Source organism: Panicum virgatum, chromosome 4N (assembly GCF_016808335.1).
Source record: "Panicum virgatum strain AP13 chromosome 4N, P.virgatum_v5, whole genome shotgun sequence".
Classification (NCBI taxonomy): domain Eukaryota; kingdom Viridiplantae; phylum Streptophyta; class Magnoliopsida; order Poales; family Poaceae; genus Panicum; species Panicum virgatum.
Genome location: NC_053148.1, coordinates 32,236,446 through 32,250,707, shown reverse-complemented (window position 1 = coordinate 32,250,707; position 14,262 = coordinate 32,236,446). Strand labels below are relative to the sequence as shown.

At 47.8% G+C, this 14,262-nt stretch overlaps 1 protein-coding gene across 1 annotated transcript in view; it reads right to left on the bottom strand.

The window, feature by feature from the left end:
• The window catches only part of LOC120669325 (E3 ubiquitin-protein ligase PUB23-like), a 29,257-nt gene that overhangs the window by 304 nt on the left and 14,691 nt on the right, over positions 1–14,262 (bottom strand). The window contains exon 2 of the mRNA XM_039949096.1: positions 1–351. Coding sequence (XP_039805030.1) covers positions 1–351 — 351 coding nt within the window. The remainder of the gene's footprint in view (positions 352–14,262) is intronic.

Below are 14,262 nucleotides of genomic sequence, written 5' to 3'. Positions count from 1 at the left end.
GTGCAGCGCCGCCGTGGTCGCCGCCTTGGAATTGGAGACCCTGTCGCGGAGCTGCTGCACGGCCTCGCCGAACACCTGGTCCGGGAGGGACGCCAGCCTGCTCGGTGGCACGGCGGCCGTCACGTCCTCGAGAAGCCGCGCCGCGTGCGCTCGGGACGCGGCGTTGGGTCGTTGCAGGGCGGAGACGAGCGCGTCGACCACCAACAGCTCCTTGGTGGTCTTGATGCCGTACGCGTGCAGCGCCGCGGCTGCGCGGCACGCGCGGCTGGCCGCCGCGACGTCGGAGGCACACGAGGCCGCGAGCGCCCGGTGCACGAGCTCCGGCGGGAGCGCGGAGAAGTCCGCCGCGCCCTACAGCGGCGCCGGCGCCGGCGTCAGGGGAGGCTGCGCAGTCGGTGGCTTGTGCTGCTTCTTGGAGTGGCGGCGGCGGCAGTGCGGGGACGGCGACGCGCGGGGCCGCGAGGAGAAGGGCGGCGGTGAGGGGGCCGGGGGCGGCCAGGTCTGGCTCCCGGCGTCCATGAAAAAAGCAGAGAGGGCCGGGCGCGCGCCGAGCCGCGTCGCGATGGGGCGGTGGGGGAAAGACCGGGAGAGAGGAGGCGGTCGTGCGGGCGCCGGAGCTCCTGAGGCGGGCGGCGGAGCTCCTGCAGCGGGCGGCCGGGCGAGCAGGAGCTCCTGCGGCGGGCGGCCGGTGGCGAGCGGGCGGGTGAGCAGGAGCTCCTGCGGCGGGTGGCCGGCGGCGGGCGGCCTGCTGGGGGCGGCGGCGAGCAGCGCAGGGGCCGAGACCGGCGGGAATCCGCCCGGAGATGGTGGAGGTAGTAGTGCGAGCCGGAGAACTCGTGAGCTGATGGGTGGGTCCCGCCATATCTAACGGAGATACTAACAGAAGGTGACGGGAGTGTCGTTTTGGCAAACAAAACCAAAGTTGTGGATATGTAGGTAACAACTGAGTTTTCGATGTCAAATAAGCAAACTTTATTTTTTTTGTCAAATAGGCAATTTTTTTTTCCGTGCGAAAGGCCCACAGGATAGCACTGCACAGGTGCACATAGCCGTAAAAAAAAAACAGCTTGCTAAACATTGCGACGATACAAATAGCGCCTCATAAAAATTTGCCCAAAGTGCACAGATATTTCAGTGCAAGAGCCCCCACAAGATACCACTTGCATTATTGCTGCACTGCACGCAGCCGATGTTTCAGTTACTGTAAAAAGAGTTACTTGCTGGACATTGCAATAATACTTTGCAGAAAGTGCAAAGCAAGATATATGATTGCCATCTGATGATTTTCCTAGTCCCTGCGTACACGGTACTCCATAGCCAATCTCCAGGTACTTCGTTCATCAACTTGCAACTTGAATACACAAAGAACGAATAAAAGGAAAACTATGAGAAGGACACCAGTTACAAAGAGCATGCATTCAGACCTATCCGTCCCCCAGTTAGGCCACAAGCAGCGAGCATGCTCTCCAAAGCTGATTAAAGCAGGATATACCAAGATTCAAAGATCAAAAGACCCCTAATTAAATATAACACCCTCAACGCTATGCTCGCCCTGTCTGCCCAGTTGCCTCCAAAACCAGCAAAAAACCACACCGGATCACATCTCCGGTAAGCGCCTTCCAGTATCCGTGTAGATCAGCACCAGTTTAAGGACACCGACTGATCAACTGAAAAAAAAAAATTATATCTCCTCATGGATCACAGGTTTCTGTACTTAGGTAGGAGTGCTAATAAGTGGCTTAATTAATTAATGTTTTGTGTGCTTTCACCTTTGTGATGAGAGCTAATTACTCCGAAAGAGGGGAGAAATTGGGGCTCAGGGGTGGTGGTAGTGGGGATGGCAATTGTGACGGTGAGGCTTGCAAAGTTGCAGGCATGTACCTAATGCGGCTTTTGGGAACTGACTGATCATTCAGGTACAGGGTCTCTAGCCAGTGAAACTACTTGGCAGCTATAAGAAAAGCAACAGCTTTAGAAACAGGGTTGCTTGCGATGCCTGATCAGTTAGTTTTGTTTTCATCCTGAATGATTGACAATTTTTTTTGTCCGAGAACATGCCTGAGCATGAATTTCATTAAAGTGAGGAGAGTTAATCACTACTACAGAAACGCTAATTTGTTCTGGTTGGGAAACCCTTATTGTCCTGGTTTCCCAACCGGGAACGCCAGGCCGGGACAAAGGGGGTCCTTTTGTCCCGGCCCCCGGGTCTGACAACCGGGACAAAAAAAGGCAGGACAAAAGGTCCCTTTTTTCTTCTTGTTTTCCTTTTCTCAATTCTTTTTCTATTTCAATTATACTTTTACATTTCAATTAAACTTATGTATTGGAATTCAGTGTGTATGATCTCCACTAATATATACATATATATAGTTACTTATATAATATTTGTCGAAGATAGTTTTCATATATAAATTAATTCACTTATATATATATGTACACATATCTATACATGTGAATTCCTTTACATATGAAAATGTCTAGGACCAATATTATATATATATATACACACACATATATATATTATTGGAGTGCTTATATATATAATACATACATACTCATAAATAGAAATTTAATACATACACACACATATATATTTACATAGGTATATTCGTTCTTAATTACATATATACGCGTATATTATCATATTTGCTGTGATTGTCAATATTAGATAGTCCATCATAGTAGAATTCGCCTTTTGGATCGATGACTTGCTCAACAATAAATCCGGACAATTGTTCTTGAATCGCCATAATCTTTTCCTCCAGTATGAGTTTATCGCGCATCTCCTCGACCTATGGAAAAAGGGGATAATTAATTTCGACTAATTAAAATACGAGTTCAAATATTAACAAGTTTTTTACTTACTTCCTCCTCCCAATCCGTCTAGGCCCTTGGAGGACCTACCAGACCATGGATGTTCTTGCATACATAGTATGCGCATAAATTAGTGCCTTGTTTCTGCCTCATACACTTTAAGAGAGAAGAAATTATCAGGTATTTACATGAATATATAATAAAACTAATGAATCATGTAACAAATCATCCAAGTGCGTACCGCAAAATCTGTCTTGATCTTCAATTCCTTGTCAAATTTGCCTGAATGATTTTTAGCGAATTGTTTCCAAATCCTGTGCATGATTAGAACAATTATAGTCAAGTAACAAAGTGATTCAAATTATCGGTCATCGACGGAGTAGTGGTAGAATTACTTTTTCATCATGTTAAGAAGATTTTCGTATTGTTCTGGATTTCTCCTCAATGAGTCCACAACCACGAGTAGGCTCTTCTCGGGAATTATGACAATTATGACCCAGTGTTCACTGCAAGATTATACGGAGGCAGTTCTTGGTAGTTAAGGTTTAAACAATTCGATTACAGAATAGAAAGAGTTAGACGAAAGGAATCACTCACGCAAAATTGTAAGGAAACAATATCATTTGCTTGTTGTGATGAACGCTTATGTACTTGAACAGGTTTTGGAATAGCTCATCGGAAGTGTCACGTAGAATCCTCCAATCTCCTGCAAGTTTGTATCTCCATTCTACATGATAACGAATAAATCAAGGGATCAGTATGTTGAGATCATGCAAAACAATACGTAAGGAGAGTAAAATACTTACAGAACCCACAAGCCGACCATAGAGATGTCGAGGTCCTCCTGATGGAATAGTTGGTAAATTTATTCCCAGTTTATCCATATAATGGCCTCCTCCCGTAAGAAATCGTCATCTTTAATCTTTGCGCCCTGCATGAAGATGCAATCGGCCATCGCACGCATGTAGTGCTGGTGCAGCTTATACATTTGCGTTGGAAGCACGGACACTACTTCAGGGGGTACAAGAGATTTGCCCAGCTCATACGTCCATTTGACGACCACATCGGCCTTTGGAATATCTTCTCCCCCTGCAATCTGAGCCGCCGTCAGGTTTGATTCTTTCAAAAATGTAACAAAATCTTGTTGTTGCGTCGTTTGTCCCACTACGAGAGGCTCTATTGATTGTTTCTTTTGGGCTCCGAGCTGTGGAACGTCGGACGATGACGACTTTGATTGTCTCTTCTTTTTCTTAGTAGTTTTGATAATTGTGTGTTCGTAGTCTAAAGGGGGATCTCTCAGAATGAATTTTCTCTTATTTGCTTCGCACATTCCCTTAAAAAATGTCAAATCTACCGGATTTATTACTTTCTCGGGCTCCGGCTTCGGCTTCGGCTTGAAGTGCTCTTTAACTCTTTCTTGAGTTATCCGATCGCATTCTTCAAGGCTCATGTCCCAGGGTTTAATAGGAGCCTCCTTGGTTTTCTTCTTCTTTTCCTTCTTCTTTGGAGGCTCCTTAGCCGGTGCAGCTACGTTCTTTGCCGGCGGCTGTTTCTGCTTCTTTGCCGGCGGCAGAGGGGGTGACCATGGAGGCGACGGTGATGCTTGAGTGTTCATCGGCGCATGAGATGATGGTGATGGAGAATGTGCCGGTGAACCTTGCTGAGACAGTGCTGCCCTTGGGGGGTTTTGCGGAGATGGTGGCCTTGGAGAGGCATGTTGAGATGCTGGTCTTGGTGTTCGATCATCCGACTTTAGGACAATGTAGCACTTATCCCATAGGATGTAGCCATGAATGGCTTCTGCTAGTGTCCTCTCCCCATCGCCTCCAGGAATATCAAGCTCGAGCGTCTCCCAACCCTGGCACACCTGCTCCATGCCAACTCTTGTATATCGTGCCGAAATTTGCTGCCCGTGGTACACGTCGCCTGGTTGGGTTGGCATGGCGGTACCGTACGTAACATGAACATTAAGTTCTTAATGGCAGTCTGCAGGTCACAAGGTGTCCGCTGGGTGATCTCATCCATTGGAAATCGCTGCAGGGCCGTCGCTTCAACTGCGGCCTGGATCCCCGTTGGCTCGACGGCGACGTCTGTGGAAGCGCAGCTGCTTTTCCGCTGAAACATATGATCGGCTGCGACATTAGGCTCTGGAGGCACCGTTTGTGCTTGCTGTTGCTGGCTCATTGCTATGGCCACTTGGCATTGAACATCTTCCTCCAGTCTTTGATCGTGTGACATGAGCCGTTCCTCTAGCCTTCGCAAGTGCTCCCGCTCATCATTCTTTCTTCTTTGCTGGCTTCTATATGATTCAATGTAATCCCTAAACCCATACTGCCACAGAACCACGCCTTTGCCTCTTATGCGGCCCGGATGCTCTGGATTCCCAAGGGCTTAAGTCAGCTCGTCCCTCTCTCTATCCGGCTGGAATGTACCCTCGGCCGCTGCTTGTATGGCCTCCTGTAGTCTCTGGGCTGCTAGCTGAATCTTTGGCCCATAGATGCAGTCCCCAGTCAATGGGTCCAAGCTTCCCCCATGACCATAAAACCAGGTCCTTGACCTTTTAGGCCAATTCATGTTCGCAGGTTGGATGCCTCTGTCAAGCAGATCCTGCACCATCTTCTCCCCATTTGGGTATTGCAAGCTTGTAGCCTCCTTGGCCTAGAGTGTGATGATACACTTTCTTCGAGGCATTGTCTTTGGCCTTCTGCATCTCTGAAACCCAAGCTCTGAAGACTTGTATTCCACAAATTCATCCCAGTGACCCCTGAGCTTTTCGAGCTCGCTGGTAAATACGGGTGTGGTCCCGGTCTTGATATATTTCTTCGTCAAAATTTTCTTGAATGATTGCAGCTATTCGGCCATCTTACTCAGGGTCCAGCGCTTGCATATCTCTTCGGATTCAGCTGGAACCGTGAAGTTTTTCTTAAGCTCCTGCCAGCACCATTCTTTTTCTCTTTCGGGTACCGCATCCCGTTCCTTGCTTGGATTGGAAGCTTTCCAGAGCCTGAATCTGATCGGGATGTGGTCCCTGACAATACATCCGGATTGTCTTATGAATTTTTTGGCGGCAGCTTCTGGAGCGATCGGTTTGCCATCTGGACCAACTTCTGTTATAATGAACCGCCCTTCCAGTTTTTTTTGTCGGGCCTCACTTCGTCTTTTTCTACTGCGACGATGATCCAGACGGCTATAAAAAACATTCATATTATTCATATAGATTCAGATGAAAATATGATTTTCACTACAAATAAGTATAGTTGTGATATGTACATTAGCACTTTGTTCACCAGCAGCGTGATCCTGAATAGATGGTGGCTCAATTCCATCACCGGACATATTCAAATATATGTCGGTATTGCTGCCATCATCAGCTTGTTCAGGGACATCTCCTTGACCTTCGGCAATCATATTCAACAGGAACTGTTCATCTTCTGCGTCTGTGTGTCGCGGGTCCATCGTAACTAAAATATGAATACAAATAAAACCCTTAAAAAATTCTCTAAATAATCCACATATTTGCGAGCATTTGATCGGAATTCGCGGGTCCATCTTAACTAAAACATATAAGAAAAACCACTAATTGCCTATAGATGGACGAGGTCGAGAAATGTTCTCAAAGTAATTCAAGAAATATACATGAAATATTTTGTAGTCACTAAGTAATATATATGAAATGTATAAGTCACAATATTCAATGAGTAACAATGTTCAAAAAGTATACATGAAATATTATAGACATTTCAATAAGTAATTCAAATATATGTACACAAAATTTCGGAAATACATGAAATTCTATCAATAATTTCACTAAGTAATGTTCTATCAAATATATGTTACATTTAGATGTCGGCGAGGGTTGAAGGTCGATGAACGAGGTCGAGAAGGGGGGCGGATGGTTTAGTGCTTGGTAATGATCGATCGGACGTCCGTGCCTACATAAATTTAAATACACTTTACGCACACATACAAACATACATACACATTCATACATTTAAAAATTAAATATAGAAATTTTGATTTCATTCTAAATAACATGAACTCATATTCACATTCATACACCAATATGTTTTCAAATTTACACAACAAATTATGATGTCACTCTAAATAATATAATTTCAAAAGTAATTAACAAGTTAACAAATAATCTATATTTTAAACAATTATGATTTCACTCTAGTTGCCATCAATAATTATGATTCCACTCTAATTGTCATCACAATTAAATAAATTAACAAATAATCAATATGTTACAACATAATTTCTAAACAAAACTGAACTCATGTAATCAATATTTTCAAATTTCACTAAAAAAATAGACATTAGGGTTAGGGGGGCGGCGCCGGCCGGCAGCGCACGGCCGGGCTGCCAGCAGGGCCAGGGCGGCGCGCGGCGCACGTACAGCGAGAGTGCGCACAGGCGACGGCGGGGCGACCCGGAGGCTTATAGGCGATTGCCGAGGCGCGGGCCAGGCAGCCCGGCCGGAGGAGGAGGTCGGGGAGGAGGACGACGATGTGGCGGCGCGCGGCGTCGGGCCGGGGAGGAGGAGGACGATGGCGCGCTCGGGGGAGGGCATGGGGCTCGCGGGCGGGGGCCGGCGATGGCGGACGACGGCGCTCGCGGGGTGGAGCTCGAACAGGGACGACGACACATGGGGACGACGGCGCTCGGGGACGACGCTGTGCGGTGGGGCAGCGGAGCTCGGGCGGCGCGTCCTCTTGCGGCGGAGGTAGGCGGCGCTGGAGGATGATGACGGCGGTGAGCAGGAGGCAGTGGGAGCAGGGGACGGCGGCGGCAAAGGGCGCAAATCAAAAACTGACAGTGTTGGGGGAAGGCGGAGGAAGAAGGGAGATATATTGGGGGGGGGGGGTCTTTTGTCCCGGGTGACCTTTTGTCCTGGGTCGTGGCTCCACCCGGGACAAAAGGTGTTTTTGGGCGGGCCGGAAAAATTCCCAGCCCACGGCCCACCTTTAGTCCCGGGTGGATCTACCACCCGGGACAAAAGGGGTCCGTTTTCCCTCATTCCTGCCAAATCTTATGTTTGTTTTTATTTCTTTTTACTTCTCTTTTAAAATAGGCTTTCATTTGTTAATTCAGTTAATAAACTTTGATTCCAAAAATTATGGAACAAAATTTCTTATCTCTATATAAACTTGATACACGCAACAAAAATAATTAATTTTCATTTAAGTGATTGGGTCAACGAAATATCTAACTTTTGTGAAATCATATTTGTTATTTTGACCATGCAAAAATATATTAGGTAAACAAATTTTTTCAAACTGTTGCGTTTCGACAGAAAGTGGATTCTATCACGATATTAATGTTTAAAAAGTGAATTTTATATAAAATTAAGCAATTTCATGATATTAATGAGTAGTGTGTGAGTTTGAGAGATAGTGTGTGTTAGTGAGATTGTGTGTGTTAGTGAGAGGGTATAGTGTGTTAATGTGAATCTAATTTCATGAAATAAATAAAATTAGTTGAGTAATCCATTATTGAATGAAAATTATAATTGAGTCTGGTAATTAAGTGAAAAATATAAAAAATAATATATATATAACACATAAAGTATAATTGTACGGTACATATATAATAAAAGTATTCGAATTGCGATTACGTTTTTATACAATAATATAAAATAATTCAAGTACATGAAGGATTAGCGGTAACAGACTTTCTCTTCACAAATGTCCCTTGATTATGATCACGGCGCAAGTATGGAGCATCATCATTGGCTAGCAGGATGCATGGATCAGCATTTAGTTCGAAAGGTGGAATGGCAACAAAATTATTATATTCTTCTGACATGTCTGTCTTGTCCTCCACTCCAACGATGTTTCTCTTTCCTGATAGAACTATGTGTCGCTTAAGCTCATCCTTTTACTTATTTATCCCCTTCTTTGGCTTGCTGGACATGTCCTTAATGTAGAAAACCTGAGTGACATCCTAGGCTAGGACAAATGGCTCGTCTCTATACCCAAGATTGTTGAGATCAACTATTGTCATCCCATACTCATCTTTTATTACTGAAGCGTCCCCTCATAAGAGAAGACTTAAATGTGTTACAAACATCAGTCCCAGGAGGCTGATGACACATTTATTACATCAGATGGTTCATTACCGTACAACTCTATGTGGTAGTGAGCAGAGTAGCGCCACTATCGCTAGGATTACAATCCACACACACGCTACGATATTAAATATAAAAATAAAGTCATCAGAGTCTTGCGCCATGCGGTAACTCCTGTGGGTGACCCAAATCCACAGGCAAGGCTGGGTGCAGGACGGTACCCCTACTCAACGTCGTCAGGTACAAAGTCTGGATCTTCCTCTGTAAAAATAAAGAATGGGGTGAGTACAAATGTACTCAGCAAGTCCAACCACACCCACGGAGGGGTATAAACAGAATATAATGCACAGTGTAAATCAAGGATAAGGCTAGGGTTTGATTTGCGGAAAGCAATATTTTATGCCGGGGTTCATTTGAAAGAAAGCATTTTTCCAAAATCAGTTTTCTTGTACCGAGTAACACAAAGGGTTGATCCCCACAAGATCCAAGTTTTAAGCCGCTACCGGACTCCTCATCCGCCGTAGCACAAGGCACAACTGCCGGACCCATTTCCAAAACAACTCACACCAACCCATCCCAAAGTAAACACTAGTTGTGAGACCACACCGTAACTCGCCCAGTACCGTGGGCACGGCTATTCGAATAGATTCTTAACTCTGTAGAGGTGTGCAACTTTACCCACAAGCGGGGTACCGCAACTCGATCACCTTAGTGTCGGTGCAGATCCCAACAAAGCCATTACCCACCTTAGCTAGACCTGACTAGCCATCACGGGATGCACCAAGGGGTCATCGACCTTTCACCTAGGTTTAACCGGGGCATAAGTCACACGGGGCTTATCCCTTTTCCTTAGTCACCCGTTGCTCTCAGCTCTCCTGATGGCTATCAGACTAACTAGTGGGATTTATGCTAAGCCGTTGCCCATTCAACGGTCGAGTGGTTTGCACGAAAGTGGAGTTAGGTGAGATGTAACACCAACTCGGTCCTTAGTTGTGACAAGGTGGATATCTCCCTTCCTTGCCCTGCCATACAGGCATGAGCACACCAATCGGCAAATCATATAGAAATGCCATCCATCCCGTCTAGACTCATCTTTCGAAAATCCACTTTTATCCCTTCCCACACACACACCTTTCTTTATAAAACAAGTTGTATAAAGTAGCAGGTCCTAAGCGTTCTAGTATCGATTAACGTCCAGGCAAAATCAGACATTAATCTAGGTGGTCAAGGATTGGTTATCACAAATCAAGGGGTGGCTATCCAACCGTGTTTTCATGCAGGCAAAACATATGCAAATTTGTAAAACAGGCCAATGGGTGGTGTTTATAAAAACTAGGACAAAAGCATGCATCAAAGTATGGGATTAAACTTGCCGTCTTCGAAGCCTTTGGGGAAGTCCTGATCAAGGTGCTGTCCTTCGGGCTCGGGATCGGAGAACTGATCCTCGTTCGCTTGCTCACAGTACTGCTCGTCAACAGGCTCTCCTTCATTCACACCGTGATCTACGACGCATACAAACAAACACACAATCAAGAAAAAGAAATAAAAGCTTTATCGTTGAGCTCGATTCAGAAATAATTAAGATATGGAGTTCGGAGTAACATTCTCGGGCGGTTTCCTAATGGCATGGTCAAAATTACGTCATGAGTGGCGTGGTATAGGTTTAGATAGATCCGAGGTCGTTTGGTGCATGAAATGATAGGTTATATACAGGTCTAGGGATTAAACAAGGATCCAGAGACTTGTTTGTAAATATATTTGAGAAGGCAGGGACTTGGTTTGTATTTTAGAACTTTTCTGGGTCAATATTGAAAAGGTCAGGGGTTTATTTATAAATATGTTATATGAGAGGAGGGTTTATTTCGAAATATATTAAAGGAAGGGATTAATTTGCCAAAATGTTAAAGGGTGGAAGGGCTCTTAAGTAATTAGGAGAGAGGGGAGGGGGTTCTGGGCATATTTGCCCTTCTTCTTCCCCCTTCTCACGACCGGAACAGAGGAGGGGCGGTGGCGCATCAGCGGCATCGATTCCGGCGGCCTGGGGGCTCGGGGGTGGCTGCGGAGTGAGGGAAAAGGGAGTGGGAAAGAGAGGACTCGATCCCCGGCCTCACCTCGTGCGGGGGTAGTGTGCGGCGGCCGGGCCATGACGGCCAGCGGTGGCGGGTGGAGGCGCTAGCGGCGGCGGCGCTGCAGCTGAGGAAAGGGGGCTAGGGTTGGCGGTATGGCTCGTGGTGGTGGGTGTGGTGCTCGGGAGGGCTCTTTATAGCCGAGGAAAGGCGGTGGGGGCCGTGGTGGTGAGGTCGGCCGGCGAGCGGTGCGGGCGGAGTTAATGGCGATGGGGCCGGTCACGGTGCTGTGGAAGCGGTGGCGCGTAGCGGGCGTGCAGAGGGCGGTGGCATGGGTGTCGAGAACATCGTTGAGCACGTGGAGCGGGCCGGCGTCGAGCGGAGCGACGCGAGCGATGAGGCGGGGCGAGCAGCGTGCGTGCGTGGCCGGCGGCGGGGGGGGGGGGGGGGCACAGGGCGGTGCTGTTACTGGCGGCACACGTCGTGCGCACGTGGGTGGGGCCGAGAGCGGTAGCGAGCAGGACCGGGGCGCCCGACGAGCAGCGCGCGTCGCGGGGCGCACGCGCGCGTTGATGCGACGAGGAGGCTCGGCGTGCGCGGCGGAGAAGGTTACAAGACGCGTCGAGCAGCGGCGAGCGGCGCGGCGGGGGTCCTGGGCACGCGGAGCGCGTGCGCGGGGCTGAGCAGGGGAGGCGGTGGCGTGCGGGGTATAGCGGGACGCACAGCGTGTTGGTGCCGCGGCGTGGCGAGGTCGGCGCGGCAAGCGCGTGTGCGCATGCGCACGGCTCGGGGTGGCTTGGCGCGGCGATGTGCGCGGCCCGGGAGGACTTGCAAGGGTGAGCGGGAGGCGGGGTGCGGCTCGGGGGCGAGCGGGAGGAGAGCTGCAGAGGGAGCCGGGCCGGGCGGTGCTGGGGGGGGGGCGAGCGGCGTTCGGGGCGGAGCAGAGGAGGGAGAAGGAAGGAGAGAGGGGAGAGAAAAAGAAAAGAAAAGGAAAATGGAAAAAAAGAAAAGAAAAAGAAAAGGAGGGGAGAGAGAGAGAAAAAAAGGAGAGGGAGCGGGAGAGATTCGCGCCGCGATCGCGGCGTCCGGTCGGCCACGCGCGGCGTCAGGCACGCGCGCGCGGTCGGGCACGACGCGCGGGTCGAGGGCGAACAGGGAAAAGGCCGGGGTTGGAAATTGGGCACTTGGATTAGGGAAAGTTTTCGGGAAAAAGGGTTCGGGGTTTAGGAGGGTTTTGAGCTCAACGATGAAAAGTATTTTGAAAAAATTATTTTTAGCGTGTGATTTATTTGGTGCATTCTTCGGGTCGTTACAAACCTACCCCACTTAAAATGAATCTCGTCCTCGAGATTTGGCTGGCTCCGGAACAGATGGGGAAACTCCTTCTTCAGAGCATCTTCGCGTTCCCACGTAGCTTCCTTAACTCCGTGTCTGCTCCACTGAACTCTGCAAATCCGTACTTCAGAATTTCTTGTCCTTCTTGTGACAGTGTCCAGAATCTTGACCGGTATCTCCTGATATCACAAGTCTGGCTGCAGATCTATTGCTTCTATTGGCACGTGTTCTGTCTCGGGTACCTTTAAACACCTTCTTAATTGCGAGACATGAAATACCGGGTGTATATCCGACATTTCTTCCGGTAGCTCCAGACGGTATGCTACTGCTCCGACTTTCTTCAGAACTCGATACGGTCCAATGTACCGAGGGGCCAACTTTCCTTGCACCTGAAACCTTCGGGTTCCTCGAATGGGTGAAACCTTGAGATAAACGAAATCTCCTGGGTTGAAACTTATCTCCCGTCTTCTCTTGTCTGCGTAGCTCTTCTGCCTAGACTGGGCGGCCTTCAACTTCTCGCGGATTTCTGCTACTCTCTCCTCGGCTTCCTTTATGAGTGCGGGCCCGACTAGGGCACGTTCTCCAACTTCTGACCACATTAGGGGAGTTCTACATTTTCTCCTGTAGAGAGCTTCGAATGGTGACATGCCCAAGCTTGCTTGGTAGCTGTTGTTGTATGAAAACTCGGCATAGGGTAAACAACTCTGTTCCCAATCCTTGCCATAGGTAATGACACATGCTCTCAACATATCTTCCATGATCTGATTCACCCTTTCTATCTAGCCATCCATTTGCGGGTGATAAGCAGAGCTGTAATCCAACTTGGTGCCCATGGCTTTATGTAGACTTTTCCAAAACCCAGAGGTTAACTGAGTCCCTCTATCTGAGACAATTCAGCTGGGCACACCATGCAACTTCACAATGTTCTCCACATAGAGCTTGGCTAGCTTTTCTTCACCGTAGTTGGTTCGTACGGGTATGAAGTGAGCCGTTTTAGTGAGTCGGTCCACTATTACCCATATAGAGTCATGCCCTTTCTGGGTCCTAGGCAAACCCACTACAAAATCCATTCCTATCTCGTCCAACTTCCAAACCGGGATAGGTAGGGGTTGCAATAGCCCTGCTAGCTTCTGATGTTCGGCCTTGATCCTTTTACAAGTATCACAACGGGCGACAAACCGCGCAATATCCGCCTTCATCCCATTCCACCAGTATTTTTGTTTTAAGTCCATATACATTTTGGTGGATCCTGGGTGGATGGAATATGTCGAGTTGTGAGCTTCATCCATGATTATTTGCCTGAAGTCTCCTTTCTGGGGCACACAAATTCTATCTTTATACCATAAGGTTCCCTTATTATCTACTCTAAAATTTGGTGCTTTATTTTCTCCAGTCTGCCTCCGGATTTCCATCAGTCCCTTGTCCGAACTTTGTGCCTTCCGGATTCTGTCTTCTAGCGTGGATTGGACGTTCAACGCTTGGCTGGAACCCCGAGGGATAATGTGCGCATTTAATCGTGCCATTTCCTCTCACAGATGATCATCCTTGGGTCCATAGGATTTCCGGCTTAGGGCATCGGCTACTACGTTTGCTTTCCCCGGGTGGTAATGGATTTCCAAGTTATAATCTTTAACCAATTCCAGCCATCTTCTCTGCCTTAGGTTCAGATCCGGCTGGGTGAAGATGTACTTCAGGTTCTTATGGTCAGTATAAATTTCACACTTATTCCCAATCAAATAATGCCTCCAAATTTTAAGTGCGTGCACTACGGCTGCAAGTTCCAGATCATGGGTCGGATAGTTCTGTTCATGAGGCCTGAGCTGGCGGGAAGCATATGCAACGACTTTCCCATCTTGCATTAGTACACAACCCAATTCTTGTCGGGATGCATCACAATAGATGACAAAATCCCGATGAATATCTGGTAGGGTTAGTACTAGAGCAGTCGTTAGTCTTTGCTTCAATTCCTGGAAACTC